Source organism: Antedon bifida, chromosome 4 (genome assembly GCF_963402885.1).
Source record: "Antedon bifida chromosome 4, ecAntBifi1.1, whole genome shotgun sequence".
Taxonomy (NCBI): Eukaryota; Metazoa; Echinodermata; class Crinoidea; order Comatulida; family Antedonidae; genus Antedon; species Antedon bifida.
The window spans coordinates 16,472,377-16,495,471 of record NC_136229.1 but is presented as its reverse complement, the minus strand read 5'-3'; the positions used below and the strand labels follow the sequence as shown (position 1 = coordinate 16,495,471).

General features: G+C 32.2%; 4 protein-coding genes across 4 annotated transcripts in view; 3 read left to right on the top strand and 1 right to left on the bottom strand.

Moving 5' to 3' along the window:
* LOC144839215 (WD repeat-containing protein 90-like) overlaps positions 1-20,737 on the top strand; it is a gene marked incomplete at its 5' end in the record, with an annotated part of 36,463 nt that extends 15,726 nt beyond the window's left edge. The window contains 11 exon segments of the mRNA XM_078694527.1: positions 14,603-14,721; positions 15,417-15,578; positions 15,947-16,068; positions 16,362-16,478; positions 16,799-17,027; positions 17,473-17,476; positions 17,806-17,945; positions 18,219-18,427; positions 18,430-18,470; positions 18,695-18,862; positions 19,495-20,737. Of these exon segments, the coding sequence (XP_078550653.1) occupies positions 14,603-14,721; positions 15,417-15,578; positions 15,947-16,068; positions 16,362-16,478; positions 16,799-17,027; positions 17,473-17,476; positions 17,806-17,945; positions 18,219-18,427; positions 18,430-18,470; positions 18,695-18,862; positions 19,495-19,647 (1,464 nt within the window).
* Positions 4,715-7,317, top strand: LOC144840527 (tripartite motif-containing protein 2-like). The gene is made up of 2 exons (XM_078696361.1): positions 4,715-4,736; positions 5,130-7,317. Exon 2 carries the CDS (start codon positions 5,138-5,140, stop codon positions 7,271-7,273), a length of 2,136 nt encoding a protein of 711 aa, XP_078552487.1. The 5' UTR covers positions 4,715-4,736; positions 5,130-5,137; the 3' UTR covers positions 7,274-7,317.
* On the top strand, positions 10,762-13,524 carry LOC144840581 (tripartite motif-containing protein 2-like). Its single transcript, XM_078696445.1, has 2 exons — positions 10,762-10,922; positions 11,223-13,524. The coding sequence occupies exon 2, from the start codon at positions 11,231-11,233 to the stop codon at positions 13,349-13,351; it is 2,121 nt and encodes a 706-aa protein (XP_078552571.1). The 5' UTR covers positions 10,762-10,922; positions 11,223-11,230; the 3' UTR covers positions 13,352-13,524.
* A 1,689-nt stretch (positions 20,738-22,426) lies between the features above and the next one.
* On the bottom strand, positions 22,427-23,095 carry LOC144839214 (mitochondrial dynamics protein MIEF1-like). The gene has a single exon (XM_078694526.1). The coding sequence runs from the start codon at positions 23,093-23,095 to the stop codon at positions 22,427-22,429; it is 669 nt and encodes a 222-aa protein (XP_078550652.1).

Below are 23,095 nucleotides of genomic sequence, written 5' to 3'. Positions count from 1 at the left end.
ATAATGGGTGATTTTAACGCAAGAATAGGTAATAACATAATTAACGGTGACCCAACACTTAACTCTAATGGTGAGAGGTTGCTGCATTTTAAAGATAATGCAAACATGACAATTTTAAATTCTACAATTTTTTGTAACGGTAAAATTACATGGTTTAGAGCAAATCAAAGAACCACAATAGACTACATGTTATGTTCTAAAAATATAATTAACTCTGTTAATGAATTACTTGTGGATGAAGAAAGAAAATATGGATTAGGTAGCGACCATAATACTTTATTATTATCACTTAATATCCAACCTCAAAAACCTAACATAGTGTATCAACCAAAATCAAAATTATGGAACATTAAGAATGAACAAGATTTCACAAATTACCGTGAAAAATTGAGAGATAGTTTTATTAATTGGAATGCCAATTCTTTTGATAACGTCAATGACCTCTGGGATTCTTGGAAAGTTATTGTAATATCCGCGGCAACTGAAGCCATAGGAGTTAAAGAGATAAAGGGTAAACGAAAACCATGGTTTGATAAACAAGTAAATGAAGCTATAAAAGAAAGGAAGAAGGCTGCCAGACTTCATAGACATTATGTAAAGTCAAAAGACCAAGATGCTGGTACAAGCAATTGTCTTTGGCTTTCTTATCAACAAAAGCGTATTCATGCAAAATCTTTGATTAAAGAAAAAATTCTTGAAAAGAATGTTAAACAGTCGGTTGATATTGCAAAAAAAGGAGGTCCCTCATGTAAAGATTTTTGGAAATTTCTTAGAGGATCTAAGCAAAATTATAATAAAAATAAGGTTGATTGTATCAGGGTTCCTGGGTCAAATGAGGTTATATCAGACAGGAAGATGATGAACCAAACTATAAAACAATATTGGGAAACATTAGGTAAAATGAAGATAAATATGAATGATAGTAGCTCTTTTATAACGAATAAGTTTGTTGAACAAATTCGACATGATAAACTTGATCAATCAAGAAACAACGATGATAACTGTATATATGATATAGAAATTAATTTTGATATTGTGGCCGAGGCAATCTCACTTGCCAAAAATAATAAAGCTCCAGGAACCGACTATATTACAAACGAATTGTTAAAGAATGGTGGTGAAATACTGCATCATTCTATTTTAGAGTTATTTAATAGAATTATTCATCTCGAAGCTATTCCAAATGAATGGAATGTTAGTATTATAGTACCAATTTTTAAGAAAGGTGATCGGAAAGATATTAATAATTATAGAGGAATTTCCCTGACATCATGTGTTTCAAAGATTTTTAATAGAATTATTGCCCAGAACATTTCTTGTTATCTTGAGAATAATAATGTCTTATCGGAAGTCCATGGAGGCTTTAGACAAGAACATAGATGCGAAGATCACATCTTTACATTAAAAAGCGTTATCGCGTGCCGTCGTAAAGAAGGAAAGACGACGCACTTAGCTTTCCTGGACTTCCGAAAAGCCTTTGATACGGTATGGAGAAACGGCCTTTTAAAAGCCGTATGGAACTCTGGCATTAGAGGACGTGTTTGGAAAATCATAGATCTATTGTATAAAAACATTCAAGGGCATGTCAAATTTGGAGATATATATACAGAGGCATTCAGTATTGAACAAGGTGTGAAACAAGGGTGTGTCCTTTCACCGGTGTTGTTCTGCATATTTATAAATGAGTTTACAAAACTTCTGAGATCCCATGATATCGGTGTAAGAATTAATGATATTTGGTTAGGGGGGTTGTTTTGGGCTGATGATGTTGTCTTGATTGCAGACAATGAACACGAAATGAAAAATATGTTATATCTCGCGGACCAATTTTCACAAGTTTGGAAATTGCAATTTAATTATGAAAAGTCCAATGTCATGGTTATTGGCAAGCGTACTGATAAAACTAAAATTTGGAAATTAGGTAACCATGGTATTTCAGAAGTAGATCACTATAAATATTTGGGCGTATATATATCTCGTAACCTTAATGATCACTTCCATATTGATAATGTAATTAAGAAAGGGAATCGCCTTATTGCGTATATAAAATCTATTATTGACAATTGTAATAACTTAAATCGAGTATATTATGGTAATATCTTGTGGAAAGCAATCGCTCTTCCTTCAATTAACTATGCATGTTCTGTGTGGTGCGGTAGTAGTTGCGATACCGATAAACTTGAACGGTTGCAACTTCAAATGGCCCGATGCATTTTGAAAGCATCTCGTAATACTCCACGAACAGCATTATACGGTGATCTTGGCTGGATACCTATATCAGACTTACAAAATAATTTCAGAATTAATTTCATAGATCGAGTTTTAAAGATGGAAAAAAGTCGATGGCCGAGGTTATTACTTGATTCTTTAATTGCCTTCAATTGTGATTTTAATGACTTCAATTATAAGATTCTAAGCTGTATAGAAAATATATTTAAGAAAGGTAACGCCAATGATATATTTGATTGTATTCGTAACTCCAAAGATATTCCCAATACATTCTGGCCGTCTGCAGTCAAACAAGCCCTTAGTGAAGCTTCAATTCAAAATTGGAGTGAAGAAGTAAGTCTTCACTTAGTGATTATTACATTAAAAACAATTCCTAATCTTGAGAATTACTTGTTAGATAATACGGACTTTGAGGGGGTAAATCTTAAGTTTAAATTACGATCAAATACTCTCCCGCTTGAAGGTAGAATATGTAATTGGACACCAGAATGTAATGGTTTGTGTAAACTTTGTAGTGATAATTGTAAAGAAAATATCAGACACTTTTTATTTGAATGTCCTGCGTTCAATGAGATAAGGACCGATGAAAATACAAGGTTAAAGTTACAACTGCAATCATTTGATTATAATGAAATTTGGGAGTTATTCATTAATGGGAACTCTGATGTTAAATTACAACTTACTCTGGGAAGTGATAATTATCTCTTCAGCAAGGAAGTTATGAATATTCTTGATAGGTTTTGTAAAGCATATGTTAAAAGATTATGGAAAAAGCGCTCTCAATTAATTAATAAAGAAAATAGATAAATTAAGAGGCGTCTGGTTCTGTATTGCAGTGTCATTTTGTAATTAGGTTTAGTTTTGTAGATAACTAATTATTTAATAGTGTCTGTTAATTGTTTTCGTCATAATAATTCTTTTACTTTTGCCTAGTTATATTTGTATAAACAGTTACTGTAAATACAATAGTATGCATATTAACAGTTATGATCTAAGTGGTTGTATAAACAATACTGGTTCTAATCTAATTTCCTGTTTGTTAACAATGGTTATTATATTTTTCATATTGTAATTATGGAGGAAAAAATGTTGTATATTTATATTTCCGTCATGTTGTACGTAAGGTGGGTGGGGGTTGGTGTGGGGTTGATTAGTGATTGGTTTTGTAGATTAAGAGTAATCTTGTACTGTATTTAAATTATATGTTGTACTTGTTATTTTTGGAGAAGGGGAGGGAGGGGAATGAATGGGTTTTATTACATGTTACTGTATGTAGTTTAAGTAAGATTACCTATGTTTTTCTGTCTATTTTGTGCTTTCTTCTTATATATTTTTTGTTGGACGCACCTTCAAAATGTGAAGTGTGCCACTGTTACAAAAGTGAAGTTCCGAAATAAATTATTATAAATTATTATAAATTATTATTATATAGACAGCCCTGCAATAGACTGTACCATGCCCTATCAGATATTTCGTTAATGTTTATTTATTGATTATAAACTGAGTACATGATAAAATAATACAGTGAGTAGGGATGTTATGTACATACACAATGGAATTGTCGGATAACTAATAATTTGAACAAAGCTATAATCTTTTACAGTATGTAAATATTGACTGGGGTGTGAGGGTACAGTATGTTTCTAAATATGGCTCAAGGTGATCTTGAGACTATACTACAGGGCCGAGGTTCTCAACAGTTTTTAGTATGATTGTAATTTATATATAATATAACCTTGCAGACCAGATAGACCGGAGCGTCTTCAAGGGGCCCCAATTGGGGGTCCTAAAGGTTTAAAGAGCATCAACCCTTTTTTTTAAAGCTTATTTGTGATTTTTGTACTTATCATAATGAAATGTATGCACAGCCGGGATCTGGTCCGCATGCCAGCTGTTGAGATTGATTTTTTTCAATATCCAAAACAATCACAAAACATTGCACCATTAACTGGAGAATGAATCTTGAAACCTCTGTAATTATTATTAATTATTATAATAAAATTAAAAAAAAAAAAAATATATATATATATATCAACGAGGTTGATATTTAATCTTTCATCATTCACCAAATGCCATTATTTGTACCATTACACGAATATAAAACATTCATTATTTGTTTTATATAACATCTAAATAGATTCCTGTCATGACAGGAATTTATTTAGGTGTTATATAATACAAATTACTGTATATGCTCAACTAGAAAACAACAGGCCCTAGGCTTTGGCTTTTTAGGGGAAAAACCATACTATATTTGTTCTAAGTACACTAATTAATTCAAGTAACTGCTTTGTCATTGGATCAAAGTCCATGGAGCTAATAAAACATTTTGAAAAGCAAATACAAAATCAATGCTTGATATCAGATAAAATTGTTAAAGTTTAACTTAATGTGATCACACAATGGTCTCATGACTGAAAAACTGCTTACTTTACATTTGACAACGGCCACGTCAGCACGAGTAAAGAAAAGATTTACCAAAAAAGGAGTTAATCATTCTTCATAAGGTAAGGATGTTCTTAGAATGTTGTCTCAGCCTCACCTAGACCTACATTAATATTTGTAGATAAAAATTCTAGTAATAATGTGTAACAATGTGAAATGTAACCCTAAGTTGGCTTTAATAGTCTTGCACTGCAGATGAATTTTACCAAGACTTGTTTGATTAACTGTAATAATATAGGAATTGCAACTACAGTATACATGTACACCTGTATCTTAATTTCCTATTTCTTGCATTAGTTAACTAACTTTATGATTACACACAGATGTGGAATCAGAATTTAAAGAAAGGGAAGTACTTGTGGAATGAAATATTCTTTACAGTTTACACCTTTCAAAAGAGCTATTATTACATCCTCTCCAGACATATTTATAAAAATACGTAATTGTCATTTCAGATTTCACAATGGCTACTGGTAGAGATTTAAGTCTTCTTGAAAACATAGATGAGAAGCTGTTAGAATGCAGCATATGCAGTGAAACACTATGTAATCCAAGATCACTTGCCTGCCTGCACAGCTTCTGTTTAGCATGTCTAGAAAACTGGCTAAAATCAAATCACGGCAAGCTATCGTGCCCGATTTGTCGCAAACTGCATCCCATTCCTGATGGCGGGCTTGAAAAGCTTCCACCAAATACATTTGTTAATAACCTATTAGAAATCACTGAGCAATTTAAGAAGAAAGATCAAGTGAAATGCGTTTGTGGAGCAACAGAACAGGTGACATACTACTGTAAGAAATGCAGACATTACTTGTGTTCCACATGTAGTAAACATCACAAAATGTTTCCAATATCAGCAAGTCATATGCTACTTGCTGCAGAAGAAGTGCAATCAATGACACCACAGCAATTTACTAATTTACATCCACCATCATGTTCCACTCATAAAAAACCACTGGAGTTGTATTGTACAAAATGCAAAGTACCAATATGCATACAATGTGCAATAGTGGACCATGCAAAGGGTGCAAACCATGAACCAATTGACATTGTCTCAGCATTCAAAATATTTAAGGGAACTTCTGACAAATTAAAGAACACTGCCCATGAGCGCCTTGAAAAACTTGAAAATAGAATCAGCGTAGTAACAGAAAATGCTATGAAATTAGAAGAAAGTAAAAATGCAAGTTTGAAAAGTATCAATGAGCAGTTTGAAGAAATGGTAAAAATAATGAAGGAAAAAACAGACAAAATGAAAATGAAAGTTGATGAAAAATACACAAATAAAAAGAAAATAAATGACATGCAACTGAAAGAATTAAGAACAATCACTTCCGATTTAAATACAAATGTGAGTTTCCTTAATCAATCACTGAAGAGTGAACCAGCAACTGCTATGATGTCAAGTGAGATTGCACTGAATACACTGAAGGATCACATTAATGATTCAGATGAAATCAAGCAAAAAGACAGTGGACAAATTTACTTCTTTGGTAACAACAATCAAATTGATTTGTTGAAACAATGTAATATTGGATATGTTACCACCATTACAGCTGATGATCTTATTTTAAAAGGTCCTCAATGTGTGACCCAAGAACAACCAATTGTTGCCAGAATTAGCATAACACATAAAGTTGTTGTAAGTCAACTGAAAGCAACATGGACACAACCAACAGGAGAAACAGCTAATGGTCTTGTTGAAGAAGATAATAATGATTATGTTATAAGAGGAGTATGTAGGAATCCAGGAATCTGTACATTGAATGTTTATTTCAATGGTAACCCAATCAAACAGTCACCACTTACTATCAAGGTAGAGAAGAAAGGATTGGTAAAAGATTTCAAAGTTCAGAAGAAGCCTAGAGGAGTAGTGAAGTGTGATGATGACCATTTGCTAGTTTCATTTCTTGGAAATGAAATTCACAAGTACAAACAATCAGGAGAATGCATCAGCAAGATTACACTACCAAAAGGTGTGAAAGTTTACAGAATGTACAAAATGAAGAATAACAACATAGCATTCAGTGATGTAAACTACATTCAAGTATGTGATATGAATGGTCATGTGATTAAATGCATTGGTAAGGATGTATTGAAAAACCCATATGGTATTCATGTAGATGAGGCAACAAATGTTATTTATGTAGCAGAATGGAACACTGAATATGTGTTCATGTTTGACATCAATAGTGGTAAGGAACTGATGAAGATAGGATCACAAAAAAAAGTAAAATGTGGATACCAGGATATAACACTTACAAAAACTGGAAAAGTGCTTGTAGCAGATTTTGAAAATGATCAAATTGTATTATATGATAATGAAGATAAGTCATTTAAAGTACTCATCAATAAAGGCAAAGAAGATGGTATGGTGATGAAGCCACAAGCAGTTGTAGTTGATGTGGATGATAACATCATTGTAGCAAGTCACCACAAACTACAACTATTCAGCAGTGACGGACATTTTATTAAAAGAATTGATCAGGAAAAAGATGGAATTAATGATCCACTGCAGTTATGTATCATTTCATATCACCCACATAGAATTGCTGTAGCTAATTACAAAGGCAGCAACATTAAAATATTTAATTATTGAAGTTGAAAATGACAATAGTTGGAGACGTAGATGTCCTTTGAAACAGTATTTACCTTTGGACAACAAAATCTAGATTTATTACTTCATCTTTTTTCAGCTAGTGTAGAAGTATGTAAAATTATATTTAATTTCATAACTTAAATTTTTTGAATAAATAATAAAAGAAACACAATAAAAATAAATTGAGTCTGGATTAGTCATTAGAATAGAATATTATTTTCTTTAAAAACAAAAATTATTAATTTTAATGCTAAAACTCGTAAAAATATTGTCTTGAAAATATTTTACAACCACAATTGAAGTATGTAAAAAAACCTAATAGTTTCAATCATACTATGATACTGTAATAATGACAAGCAATAATATAATAATCATTGATAAGTTTTTATAAATCAGACTTTTTCTTCTTAAACACAAACATGCCTCAAAACAGTACTTAAAACATGATCATAAGTATATATTTCACCAACTTGATTTTACTACTGTGTTTTTATCAACATGACTTACTGTATGTTACCAAGTGTATTAAAATAGTGTATATACAGGTAGTATGATAAGTATCAGAATAATTATCTACTTTCTTTGAGCTGTTATATAATAAAATCCAACTCTCCCTACAGTCAAGTTATTCTAAAATATATGAGATATAAATATAATATAATTGACTATAGTATATATGATACATTTATATATAAAAAAAACTCATACAGTGATTTACTAATGGTATTGACAATGTGATTTCTTAGCATTTGTTTCTCATATGTTCTGGAGTTATTAAATAACTGGATGGACTATACCTAACCAGATATTTGTCAATGTTGATGTATTAATTATAAACTGCGTACATGATAAATTCATGCAGTGAGTGAGGATGTTACGTTTTCAATAACTGATAATTTGAAAAAAGTGTAAACACCGAGTCCAGAGCGCCATGAGCAATGATCCATTCGTTGGAATTCAGTGCTATAAAAGAACTCGTATATTATTATTATAATCATAAATATTGACTGGGTAAGGGGCAAGGTTCAAAATATAACCCCCAGTCAGATCTGGATAGGCCTACTATACTACTATGAGGTGACGTGCAACTATCAATTTTAACAAACTAGGGCCTAGTAGTAGAGCTTGAATAATAAATGTATACATTTTATCAAGTTTTTTTTCATATTCAAAACAATCACAACACATTAAGCAGGAGCATTCAGTGATGAAAACTACATTCAAGTATGTGATATGAATGGTCTTCTGATAAAATCCATTGGGGAGGATGTATTGAAAAACCCATATGGTATTCATGTAGATGAGGCAACAAATGTTATTTATGTAGCAGAATGTAACACTGAATGTGTGTTCATGTTTGACATCAATAGTGGTAAGGAACTGATGAAGATAGGATCACAAAGAGGAGAATACATTGTGTACAATGATGTAACACTTACAAAAACTGGGAAAGTGCTTGTAGCAGATTATGGAAATAAGCAAATTGTATTATATGATAGTGAAGACAAGTCATTTAAAGTACTTATAAAGGTTATGAAGATGGTAAGGTGATAAATCCACGTGGAGTTGTAGTTGATGAGGATGATAACATCATTGTGTCAAGTTACAAGAAACTACAACTATTCAGTAGTGATGGACATTTTATCAAAAGAATTGATCAGAAAGAAGATGGAATCGACAATCCACAGCAGTTATGTATCATTTCATATCACCCACATAGAATTGCTGTAGCTAATTACAATGGCAGCAACATTAAAATATTTCATTATTGAAGTTGATAATAGTTGGAGAGACTGTCCTTTGCAGTTTAAAATACAGTTACCTCTGGACAAAACAGTCTAGATTTATCACTTTATCTTTTTCACCTAGTAAAATTATTTTATAATTTTTTTTTATTTGAATAAATAATTAGGAAACACAAAACAAAAATAAAATAAATTGAGGCTGAATTACATCTTATAGAATATTATTTTCTGTAAAAATAACAATTAGTAACTGTAATGCTAAAACTGGTACAAATATTTTCTTGAACAAATTTTAAAACTACAAATAAAAAATGTAACAAAACCTATTAAATTCAATAATACTATAATACAGTAATAATTACAAGCAACAACACAATAATCATTGATTTAAAAAAATTATATTATTTTATAGTTTTCTTCTTAAAAACAAGCATGTGTCAAAACAATGCTTAAATGATGATCATAAGCACATACTTCACCACTCTGATTTACTGCTGTGTTTTTCCATCACCAATACAATGGCTTAAAAAATAAATAGTGTACATAGTAGGATTATCAGTGTTATTAATATCTACCATATTTGAACTGCTATATAATAAAATTCAATACTCAGTACAATCAAGCTATTTTAAAATGTATGAGATATTAAAATGTACTTTTTATCAGTTCTTTGTTAATGTTATAAGACCCAAGTGGAAATAAGTTTTTAACTTTTCTTGGCATTCCTTGTAGTCAAGGCCTGCTTTTTATTCAATTGTTTTTTTAGTATTTCTAGGCAGTAGGTTGTAATTATTTTAAACATTGATTACCAAATAAAGAAATTCAAATTAAAAAATATAAAATACAACTTTTTTGTTTGTTTTTTAAAACTCATACATTTATTTACTTATGATCAGTCAAGTTATTCTAAAATATATGAGATATAAATATAATATAATTGACTATAGTATATATGATACATTTATATATAAAAAAAACTCATACAGTGATTTACTAATGGTATTGACAATGTGATTTCTTGGCATTTGTTTCTCATATGTTCTGGAGTTATTACATAACTAGATGTACTATACCCTACCAGATATTTGTCAACGTTCATGTATTGATTATAAACTGCATACATGATAAAATCATGCAGTGAGTGAGGATGTTATGAACTTCTTCAATAGAACTGTCAGATAACTATATAATTTGAACAAAGTGTAGCACTGAGTCCACGGTGCCATGAGCCCACAGCGTCATGAGCAATGATCTATTCGTTGGAATTCTGCGCTATACAAGAACTCGTATATTATTATTATAATCGTTAAATAGAGATTAAAGTATATAAATATTGACTGGTATAGGGCAAGGTTCAGAATATAACCCGAGGTGATCTGGATACTACTGTATATCTGCTGATATTCAGTGAGGTGATGTGTAACTATAAATTAGTTAACAAACTAGGTCCTAGTAGTAGAGCCTGAATAATAAATGTATACATTTTATCAGGATGGTTTTTTTTCATGTTCAAAACAATCACAACACATTTGCACCATAAGCAGGCGGAGAAGTGAGATCATTATTGGGAAGTCTGTGTATACATTTCCTTTAAAGTACTTTATTGTTGTTTAACAGGAAGTACTTAACGTCACACTAGCCTCAGATAGAGAGAAGTATTGATGCTTTGGTTTTTTAGGGGAAAATCCAAACTGCTATTATTAAATTCATATTCATTTGAGCTCAAAGGTAATACATTTCAAGGTCTATAGAACAAATACAAAAGCAATGCTTTGTATCTTAACATAGTGTGAGCACACAATGGTCACATGACCAAACTTAACTTCTTACTTTGCATTTGACAACGGCCACATCAGCACCAAGCAGATAAAGATTTATCAAAGGAGTTAATCATTCTTCATAAGGTAAGGATACTCTTCGAATGTTGTCTCAGCCTCACCTAGATCTACCTCTAATAGTTAACATATAATGGTTAGTGTTAACATTATTATTTACATAAAAATTAAAGTATAATAACGTACCATACACCTGGAGCTTTATTTCCTATTGCTTGTAGTAGTTACGTGCTTCATGATTATACACAGAGGCAGAAAAATAAGGGAAAAATACTTCTTTAAATTTTTGTATGACATTTTAAAAGAGCTAATCCTTGAAACCTCCCACCCAGACGTCATATTTATAAACATTCTTAATTGTCATTTCAGCTTTCATAATGGCTACTGGTAGAGATTTAAGTCTTCTTGAAAACATAGATGAGAAGCTGTTAGAATGCAGCATATGCAGTGAAACACTGTGTAATCCAAGATCACTTTCCTGCCTCCACAGCTTCTGTTTAGCATGTCTTGAAAACTGGGTAAAATCAAATCATGGAAAGCTGTCATGCCCAATTTGTCGCAAACTGCATCCCATTCCTGATGGCGGGCTTGAAAATCTTCCACCAAATACGTTTGTTAATAACCTATTGGAAATTACTGAGCAATTTAAGAAGAAAGATCAAGTGAAATGTGTTTGTGGAGCAACAGAACAGGTGACATACTACTGTAAGGAATGCAGACATTACTTGTGTTCCACATGTAGTAAACATCACAAAATGTTGCCAATATCAGCAAGTCATATGCTACTTGCTGCAGAAGAAGTGCAATCAATGACACCACAACAATTTACTAATTTACATCCACCATCATGTTCCACTCATAAAAAACCACTGGAGTTGTATTGTACAAAATGCAAAGTACCAATATGCATACAATGTGCAATAGTGGACCATGCAAAGGGTGCAAACCATGAACCAATTGACATTGTCTCAGCATTCAAAATATTTAAGGGAACTTCTGACAAATTAAAGAACACTGCCCATGAGCGCCTTGAAAAACTTGAAAATAGAATCAGCGTAGTAACAGAAAATGCTATGAAATTAGAAGAAAGTAAAAATGCAAGTTTGAAAAGTATCAATGAGCAGTTTGAAGAAATGGTAAAAATAATGAAGGAAAAAACAGACAAAATGAAAATGAAAGTTGATGAAAAATACACAAATGAAAAGAAAATAAATGACATGCAACTGAAAGAATTAAGAACAATCACTTCCGATTTAAATACAAATGTGAGTTTCCTTAATCAATCACTGAAGAGTGAACCAGCAACTGCTATGATGTCAAGTGAGATTGCATTGAATACACTGAAGGATCACATTAATGATTCAGATGAAATCAAGCAAAAAGACAGTGGACAAATTTACTTCTTTGGTAACAACAATCAAATTGATCTGTTGAAACAATGTGATATTGGATATGTTATCACCATTACAGCTGATGATCTTATTTTAAAAGGTCCTCAATGTGTGACCAAAGGTCAACCAATTGTTGCCAGAATTAGCATAACACATAAAGTTGGTTTAAGTCAACTGAAAGCAACATGGACACAACCAACAGGAGAAACCACTAATGGTCTTGTTGAAGAAGGTAACAATGATTATGTTATAAGAGGAGTATGTAAGAATCCAGGAATCTGTACATTAAATGTGTATTTCAATGGGAAACCAATCAAACAATCACCACATACTATCAACATAGATCAAAATGAAATTAACGTTGTCTGGAAACCTACAGGAGTAGTAAAGTGTGATGATGATAGCCTGCTGGTTTCATATTGCAGAAATGAAATTCACAAGTACAAACAATCAGGAGAATACATAAGCAAGATTACACTACCAGAAGGTGTGGGAACTTACAGAATGTACAGAATGAAGAATGACAACATAGCATTGAGTGGTAGAAGCTGCATTAAAGTATGCGATATGAATGGTCATGTGATCAAATCCATTGGTGAAGGTGTATTGACAAAAGCACGCGGGATTCACATGGATGAGGCAACAAATGTTATTTATGTAGTAAATCTGGACACTGGTGTGTTCATGTTTGACATCAATAGTGGTAAGGAACTGATGAAGATAAGATCACAAAGAGGAGAATACATTATATACAATGATGTAACACTTACAAAAACTGGGAAAGTGCTTGTAGCAGATTATGGAAATAATCAAATTGTATTATATCATAATGAAGATAAGTCATTTAAAGTGCTTATCAATGAAGGTGAGAAGGATGGTAATGTGATGGAGCCAAAAGGAGTTGTAGTTGATGAGGATGATAACATCATTGTAGCAAGTCACCACAAACTACAACTATTCAGTAGTGATGGACATTTTATCAAAAGAATTGATCAGGAAGAAGATGGAATTGATAATCCACATCAGTTATGTATCATTTCACATCACCCACGTAGAATTGCTGTAGCTAATTGTAATGGCAGTAACATTAAAATATTTAATTATTGAAGTTGAAAATGACAATAGTTGGAGACATCGTCTTTTGCAAACAGTATTTACCTTTGGACAAAAAAATCTAGATTTATTACTTCATCTTTTTCAGCTAGTGTAAAAATATGTAAAATTATTTTAATTTAATAAATTTACTTTTTTGAATAAGTAATAAAGGAAAAAATAAATTAAGGGTGAATTACACATTTTATAGAATAATATTTTCTGAGAGAAAAAATAAAAAAAGATTTTATAAATCAAACGCTTTATTTTAAAATTTGTCAAACTGTATTTAATCATAATCATAAGTAGGTATTCCACAACTCCGATTACTGTTGTGTTTTTGTATAAACAATGACTTAAGCTCTGTCTCCACTACCAAACTAGTTTGACAAAAAAGTGTGATGTGCTCAAATATGGCAGGGATATGACATTATCGTGTCCATACATCACATTTTGTTGTCACATAAAGTTTGATAGTGTATGTTACTTAATTAAAATAATGTATACGTCATGAGGTGGTTTCCCGAATGATCGCACGATGAAAACGGTACTGGGTATGATCAACTAGCGTTCATGTTCCCAACTAATCATCCATTCATAGAAGTACTGATGAAGAAGTCAATGTGACTTTTTTTCGACTTTTAAATAATAAAAAGTTTTGAAAAATTTGTTAGGATAGAAATGTACAATGTATATGTTTATTGAAAAATTGTTGTAGTTTTTAAATTACTTTGTACAAGTTGCGATGAGAAAACTATTATTTGATCGTTACGTGTAGATTAAGTAAAAATATTAATCAAATATGGTAGTATCCGTGTCATTTGTTTCTCGTATGTTCTGGAGTTACGATTTTTTAAATAAATAGATCTTTTGAAACACTGGTATTTTTTTAGTTACGTTATTTTTTTACGGCTTACTGTGTGCTTACTGCGGGTTTTTTTGTCAGAAATTCAAGATGTCTTCCATAGCAAGACATTCAAGTATTCTATATAATAGCAGAACCTGATAAAGAAAATGGATTTTAATGAATAACCTAAACGAAGTACAATAAGAATAAAAATAAGAAATTTCAATTGTATACATTTATTATTTACTGAATGTTTGTAATTATTTATTTTGTACATATTTCTTAATTACTTTATAATACTGACAAATTTGTTTTTATTTTTTATTAATATTATATATGGTTTTGATCCCACCCTTTACTTTTTTTTGCAAATTTTAAGTCCTAGTCACTTGGTAAAATATAACTGTGTATTATTTTAGATGATTGTTGTGTGGAACACCTCAAAAGTAAAACGTAGTGGAGATGTTGAAGTCCTTGCTAAAGCTCATACAGATGTTGATATTGTGAGAGTAAGAATTGCACCCTTTGATGATATGAGGTAAGTATTGCTTAGTTATTATAGGCATTTTCATTGAAAGATTTATTTTTTTTATTAAACTTTGTTTAATCAGGATGACTCAAAACAGCCGAGGCCCTCAACACTTAAAAAATGGGAACGATACAAATACGAAAAAACGAAAAGAATAACAAAAAGAGAAAAAAATAGACCAATAAATATATATATGTATGAACATTTCGAAACCCTCAGGGACAATGCCTAGCCATAGCATATTTAGGAGATATTAAAAAAAAATATTAAATGATGTTGAGTTTCGAATTTCGATGGGTAGTGCATTAAGCAAAGATGGTGCTTTACATAAAAAACTTGCCCTGAAGGTTTCAAGATAATTAACCGATGAAAGTTCCTGTGGAAACCGGGTTTTAACCGATTCTACTTGAGAAAATTTAACCGATAATTATTTCATTCAAATCAGATACTTATCTGTATCTTTTGACATGTAGGACAAATTGTGTTGGTAATGATTGATCATGTGCACTTGATTTTTTATAGATTATCTGATTGGTTAAAAATTAATCATTTTTGTTATGGCTTCGGAAACACGGCCATTGAAGTAATAAACTTATGCCTATGTTGTGTGTACAATTTGTACCAATTTCTGATATAATGCTAATATATACTGTATGTTAAATAAAGCTTTTTACGATGACTCACTACTACTATTTTCTTTAAAGACTAGCAACATGTGGACGAGACAATGTTCGTTTATGGCGTGTAAAGAATGGACAGTTGCGGTCCGCACCGGTCAGTCTTGGTGATTATAATGTTGCCGAGTTCACTGATATATGTTTTGAAACTACCCATCATCCAAGTCGTGATCCAGCAGACAGGTTAATGTGAGTTACTGTTTCTTCTTCGAGAAACAAAAGCAGCAAACATTTTTCAATTTTCTCATCATTGTTCGGCACTTTCCTTGTAGCTAGCCTACTGTCTGATCTGACCAATCAGCTTCACACTATTCTGTGGCATGATGTCCTAAACACAATATCAATAGGTATCCTTTCATTGTGAACAATCATATTATCAATTCAAAATGTAAGCTAACAAAAATCGCAAACGAAATTTAATTTGTTTCCCCATTTTTTGGTAAAGAAGATTTATTTATTTATTTCAATAATATTTTATGAGGGTGGTCCATCCAGCCGAAGCTGATCATTAGGAACCCTCACAAAAATACATCATACATTGTTGCTTTGTTAAACAGTTTAGCATGCACAAGGTCTGGCCACATATTTGAGATAGATCACGCAAGAGTTTTAGTAGCTCACGTTCGTCGACTTCTTCCAGTTGTAAAATCTAAAGAAGACAAGAGCACCTTTTGTTCAGGTTTGTTATTTTTAGCAATGGAATGAAAAATATAAATCAAATTAATCTTTTATCCATTGTCATGGATGGTATGATATGAAAAAATTCCATTCGGAAAAATCTGGTATATGCAGGTACTGCACTATATGTTAGGGTACACAAATTCTGGAACATATTCTATGAATATAGTAACTTCATGACATTCTTTAAAAACATCAAGCAATGTTATGTATTTTTTATTTATTACAAGATATTCATTTACAGTATATAAACCCATAGATTGAATTGTTACACCTTTTCATGAAATTTTCCAGGATCAGGAATACCTTTAAACTGTATGTATGTAAATGATACATTCTGTGCAACTGGATCTGATGATGGTATGCTACGCCTGTGGCCATTGGACTTCTCTAGTGTGTATCTTGAAGCAGGTATGTGAAAAAAATAGTATACAATCAACTCTCCCAATACCGGAATCTCTGAAAATTAGAAACTTGTTTAAAACCTTGAGGTCTAACAGGTGCAAATTGAAATACCAGAATTTCTGGAAAACCAACAACTTGGCTCATCTAATCGTGTCCTGTATTGGGAAAGTTGACAGTAGTATCAATTCCTAAATTTAGTATAAGCAATGGAAACTATTTCATATCGCATATAACGCAAACACTATATAAAATGTAATTAAATTATGTAATATGAGAAAATATTTTATATAATGTTTTAAAATGTACTGTATTCTATTTTGTCACAGAGCATGAGGGACCAGTAACCGTTGTATCAATATCAAGTAACGGTTTACGCATTTTAGCCGGGACAACTACTGGCAACATTGGTGTACTTGATGTATCAACACGTAGTTATACAACTCTCATGCGATCACACACGGATCAGGTGTTGAGTTTTGCCTTTGACCCTTTGCGTCGGAACATAGCCACTGTATCACATGACCATACCATACCCTTAATTCCATTATCTAATTAGCTATTCAAATGTGCTTACCAAGGTGGTTTTGGAAATTGCAATGTCGATCATCGTTATTCAAGTCAACAAAAGATTTTTGAAAACATTTCTTACAACTAGATAACATAAATTACAACCTCTCTCACTATAATAGCTTGGTTCCCACTTGGACGCAATGCAAGGCCGTAACGCAACGCAAGGACGTAACGCAACGCAAAGTGATGTCAACTCGCTTGCGTTGTGTCTACGTCCTTGTGTTGCGTCCTAGTGGGAGCCAAGCTTTAATCATCTTTATTATGTAATACAATTCAGGGGCTTTAAATCAAAATTTAATAGTAGTCTAATTTCCCAAGATCTGACCCTTCATACTACTTACTTACTTTACTTTATTGCCGGTCCGCCAGATAGTTTGATGACTTTCCCGCCTCGGCTGCTTTGCTTATATCTCGGATTGATTTTCTCCAGTCCTGTCTGTTTTCTGTTATCCGAATCGTTTCTATATCTTTTATGCTATTGATTCTAGGGGGTAGTGCAGTTGATGACCCTTTATAACAAACTCTAAATCTTGATTAGACACAAGCGAGTCGCAACAGGTCGAACAATCTATCATTTGCGATTGGTCGAATCATTTATGTTGTGCTTACGTTCTTGTGTTACCTCTCTAGTAGGAACCACGCTTTATGAGTAAAACCTAAACCTCAAATAGTGAATTTAACACTTCAATAAAATATGAAATGTTATACTCTCGCTAAGATTATGTTAAAGCATGCACCATGTTAATAATATTTTCTTTTATAGCTTTATGATTTCAGCACACCTCAGGAGTGTCCTTGTGCAATAAAATATCACCCTAGCCTTCAGTGCTTTGCCTGTGGGTTTGACAGTGGGTGTGTCAGGGTGTTTAACATTGCTTCTACCAGTCTTGTAGCTGAGTACAGGTGAGTTACACTGTATGCAATATAAAGGGGATTTCTCAAAAACTTTCTGGCATGCGCCATCTTCGGTATAACATTCATCCAGTAATTGATGGGTTTTGTGCCCTCTGCCCAATTATTTTCAAGTTGATTAAAAGTCATTCTGAATTTATCAAATTAATTTTTCAAAATAGTGAATGTAATTTAACAAGATATAAATGTAAGTAACAGACATTTTGAAATAAAAATTGAAATGAATGTTGTACCTATGCAAACCTATTTGTTTTCATTTTAAAGAGAGCATCGTGGTAAGGTGACTGGTCTTGTGTACTCTCCAAATGCCATGTATCTCTACAGTTGTTGTTCCATGGGCTCTATCGCCCTCTATGATGCCTCGCATGAGGGCTACCAAGTGATGAGGTTGCTAGGCAATGTTGTTGCTAAAGGCAACCAGTATGGCCCAGACATGCTTTCTGTCAGTGAGGATAGCAAATATGTTGCGTATGTTGTTGTACTGTTACAGTTGCAGATGGTAAATCATTAGATGAGGTTAGTAATTTTGCTCATTCAATAGCAAAAGATTGTATGATGGACAACTGTACAAACTCTCTCTGTCTTATTTTGGATATTTTGGAGTGTTTAAATTTAAAACTAATTACAAAACTAAAATTCCTATACTTATACTAAAGTATAAAGCAAAGATTTTTATTACTAGAAAGAGTGACAAACAAATTGAAATGCTACATACTAAAATACTTATTGAAATTTTACAGATGCTTCGTATAGATATCACATCAATGGGTCCAGACATAGACCAAGCCATTATAGACACTGCAGTTTGTGTACATTTTTCACCATTGAAAGCATGTCAGCTTTTAGTGGTGACATCTACCAATAGATTATTGAGACTCGATTCAAGATCAGGACGACTTATGAATGAAGTATGGATGATTTAAAAATATAAAAATAATGTCAAAATGATAATTTTACTGACATTTAATTTTATAAAATATGTTAAAATATGAGCGCAAAACGTTGATGTACGCCATCATATGACCTGATGCATATACGCTTATAGTGCTGCTGAGTTGTGCCTATATGTTTCATACAGTGACTGTGATGTACTAGTACACCCGAGTAACCCCTACTCGTCTCGAAAGATGTACTAGGTTCTTTAAAGTGCACATGAGCTGGATGTGTACACTGGACCTACACTTTCCGCAGCCACAAATTAATTATTAACCGATAAACTGCCTGTGGAAACAGGGTTTAACTGATTCCACTCCAGAAAAATTAACCGATATAATTATCTCATTCAAATCAGATAATTATCGGACTAATAAATGCGATAATTTTTAACCTTTGACCAGAAAGAGAAGTTGTTTCGATGTGATTGGGCCTTTGGTTGTTTGGTAATGCGCACTTTATTGGTTATTGCCGGAGAGATGGCCTATGGGAGCAAGCTGTTATTCTGCTTACTAATTCTTAATCCAGCTCTTGTGCGAGCAACAAATATTTTATAACTAGCTATACTTTGTAAGATTATGAAATTCTTAATTTTTTTTGTTTTCAGATTTTCCATATCCATAGATCAGGATGTTCCTCAATTGATGTTATTTCTAATTGTCGTCACCTAGCAACAGCAGGTGACAAGGTCATAAAGATCTGGGATTATCCTATGCGATTGGACATTAACTTTCAAGTGAGTGTCATGTTTTATTCTTGATGATGGCATACCGTAATAATTCCTGATGATGTTATAATCATTCTTGATGATGGCATAGAGTAATAATTCCTGATGATGTTATAATCATTCTTGATGATGTCATAATCATTTTTGATGATGGCATACAGTAATAATTCTTGATGATGTCATAATCATTCTTGATGACACAGTTGTTGTCAAGACATTTAATACTAACATGATAGCTTTTTTTTTTTATTACAAGAACTTATATTAAGTGGTTCCCATCTGTGAATGGTATTTAAAAAATGGCATTGGGATAGCTTCCCCAACTTGCCCATTATCTCAGGTTTTAATACTTTTACCAAGCAATAAGCCATATAAATATAAACACACGCACACTGCCAAAAATAACACTTGAGACACAGTTATATTAAATTACCACTATTTTTTCCTTTTTCTATGCAAATTATGTACATATGTATTTATACTACAACATTATATTATATATTTCAGTGATTTGTATATTTTGAAAATGTATATACGAGTGTAGATATTTTAGATTATTGGTTTCAATTTATATTTAACATTTTGAATTCAATGCACAACATGTAGGAATATTTAAAAAGTACAAAATGAAATATGTTTTTGCTCTGTTTCTGTTGCAAATAAAGTGTTTGACATGAGTATTTTTTATTTTTATGTGTACTGTACTTTGTGTGTGTTTTATAAAACAGGGTTTAACCAAGACAGATGCTTGCTAATATAATATAATAAGACTATTATAATAAGACTATTTAGTCTGATTGTAGTCCCAAATTAAATATTTGATTAAACCAAACCAAAGAACACAAACTTACCACCGACTGGTAGGAGAAACTAAACGGGTTGTTCCATTTAAAGTATTTATAATTAACTACTGACCAATCAGAAACAGGTGTGTAAAATACTTTATTACCTATAACAATTGTGTAAAAGCATATTTAACTTAAGCAATGCATTTATATTCTTGCTCTTGTTAGATTTAAGGAAAGTATGAAGCAATTTTAAGTATTAAAATACCTTAAATATATAATATGATTTTAGATTTCATGTAAGAAGAATTAATATGCAAGATTGAATGCTTTTAAAAATCCTCCATCTACATATAATAATACTATATGGAATATTTTTATTATTGTTGTGTAATAATATAGAGTATCATTTCACTACAATTTAATATAATTATTCATTAAAATCTTTTTTCATTAAAATCATTGTTTTAGATTATTCTTAAAAATAGTAATTATCATAATATCATTTGTGTTTTTGTAATTATTCATTAACATTTTTTTTCAATAAATCATTGTTTAGATTATTCTTCAAAATAGTTATCATAATATCATTTGTGTTTTTGTAATGATTTAATAAAATTTAATAAAATCATTATTTCGTGGTCATTATTCAGTAAAATCATTCACAACTGTAAATCTATGTAACTTCACTGTTGAATCTTCTTGAATTCCATATTCACCAAGTGAATCTTCTATTATTCCATTGTGGGTAAGTCATTGGAGATACATAGGTATCCCTTGAAATGATAGATATAGCCTGTGTATGTTCTCTGTTGAGTTCACTTTGAATTCAAAATTACTGTTGGTTAAATTACAAAAATAAGTATAGTTACGTAGTATGAGTGGGATGGGTGTGCATCGTATTGGTACACACAAAGTAAAGGTGTGGTAGCCTGATTATGTTTGTAAGGAATAATTTTGGAGTGGTGAAGAGATGGTCCTTAATCTGATGTAAAAGTTTTAATTTTAGAATAAAACATTACAAAGATTTATGTGTTTAATTATGGTACTGCTATACAAGAATAGTTTACAATCAGGGACTTGCCACCTCTCTTGGAGTGATTTATTATTTGTTTTCCACATACCGTACCTTGTTCTGAGAGTAAAATACTGCAGCCAAACCCACGGCTGCTCCACATACAGCAAGAGCTACAGTACAAAGAAATCCCAGTCCACCACTAGCTTGTTCATCCTTCCTTGCTACTGTATACAGTGACAAATTTACAAACAATTATTTAAAAAAAACAAACTTTGAGTTATATAATTTTAAAAGGTACATTTCTTTTTGTGAGCCACTATCATGATTGCTCACATTATGCAGTATTAGTACCTCTAGTGACTTGTCATGCCTTGTGGTCATGTGTTATGTCTAGCTATGGTTCCCCCAGTGGCGTATCCAGCCCGCCCCCCCCCCTGATTTGGTGTCCGTCGGCACATCATCGCGTCCGTCGGCAAACAAAGGTGCCGGGGACAAAAATAAAGTTAGGATTCTGGCTGGTTTGATTGGTGGATGCGAATCACCCGCAGCGGAATGTTTTCTCTCCTGCGCGTGTACCATGAAGTCATACCGTCTCTCTGATCGTTACTACACAAAGTTGGAGCAATGAATTTGTCCGAATTCCGTTAAGTAAACAACTTTATATATTTTATAAGCATTTAATAACATGTTTTACTGATATTTCTAATGGTGATATATAAAATAAATTACTAAAAAACAAAATTATATGTAATTATTTAAACCAAAAATGGCGTAGTTATAGAATTGTCGACTGAGGCCGCAAATTGTTTTACTTCTTTCGTGGCTAAAAACGATCATTTTCGGCGATGTTTTAGACCCTATATTTCGAAAACTACAAGTCAGATTTTCGTAATTCTTTCTTCTTGTAATATTAATACAACATAGTAACAGATAAATTAATTTGGTTTTAATTTTGCATCGTTATCCCATTTAAGACAATATGACTATGCAATCCTAGAACATATATTGATCAGGTGTATGTACAGGTAATGACACTAATTTTGTCGGCAAATTGGCAATTCCCAAATTGGGAACGATGCTGGTCTGAAGCTGCAATCGCCTTCAAAATTTTAAGACATGCACGATGAACTTCATTCATTCTATTTATAACTTCCTTCTCTTGTTCAGAGTAACTCATTCTCCAGATATGGTTGAAAATATTATCAGCAAGAGGCATCATTGAATGGTAATGGTCTGCTCTGTGATGACGTTTGGCAACAAGATATTCTCCTCCTTGTAGCTTTACAGCAGGAACCAAATCAATATCAATAGTGACATCACCATGTTTTACACGAAGTCGCTTTGCTGCACCTTGATCACGCATTTTGATGTCATATCCTGGCAACTGGGCTTTCATAAATACAATTGCATCATTTACCACTGCTTGCATCCTACGGTTCATTAGTACTGGACTTAGCATACCATCTATGATACACTTCTGCCAAATATCATCACTGCTATATATGAAATAGTAGCCTGGTGCCTCCTCCATCTCAACAACTTCTGTGCTGTCATCCAGTATTATTGGTATAAGTAGATCAAACTCAATAGGCTTAGTTACCCTCAGACCTTCAAAGCTGCTGCCCTGGCGAATTAAATCACCAAATTCATACTTCACGCTTGTACTTCTTGTATACAT

Excerpts from the sequence above, each read along its gene's own strand:
- LOC144840527 (XM_078696361.1), top strand. The coding sequence starts at position 5,138 with ATGGCTACTGGTAGAGATTTAAGTCTTCTTGAAAACATAGATGAGAAG.
- LOC144839214 (XM_078694526.1), bottom strand. The coding sequence starts at position 23,095 with ATGTATACAAGAAGTACAAGCGTGAAGTATGAATTTGGTGATTTAATT.
- LOC144840581 (XM_078696445.1), top strand. The coding sequence starts at position 11,231 with ATGGCTACTGGTAGAGATTTAAGTCTTCTTGAAAACATAGATGAGAAG.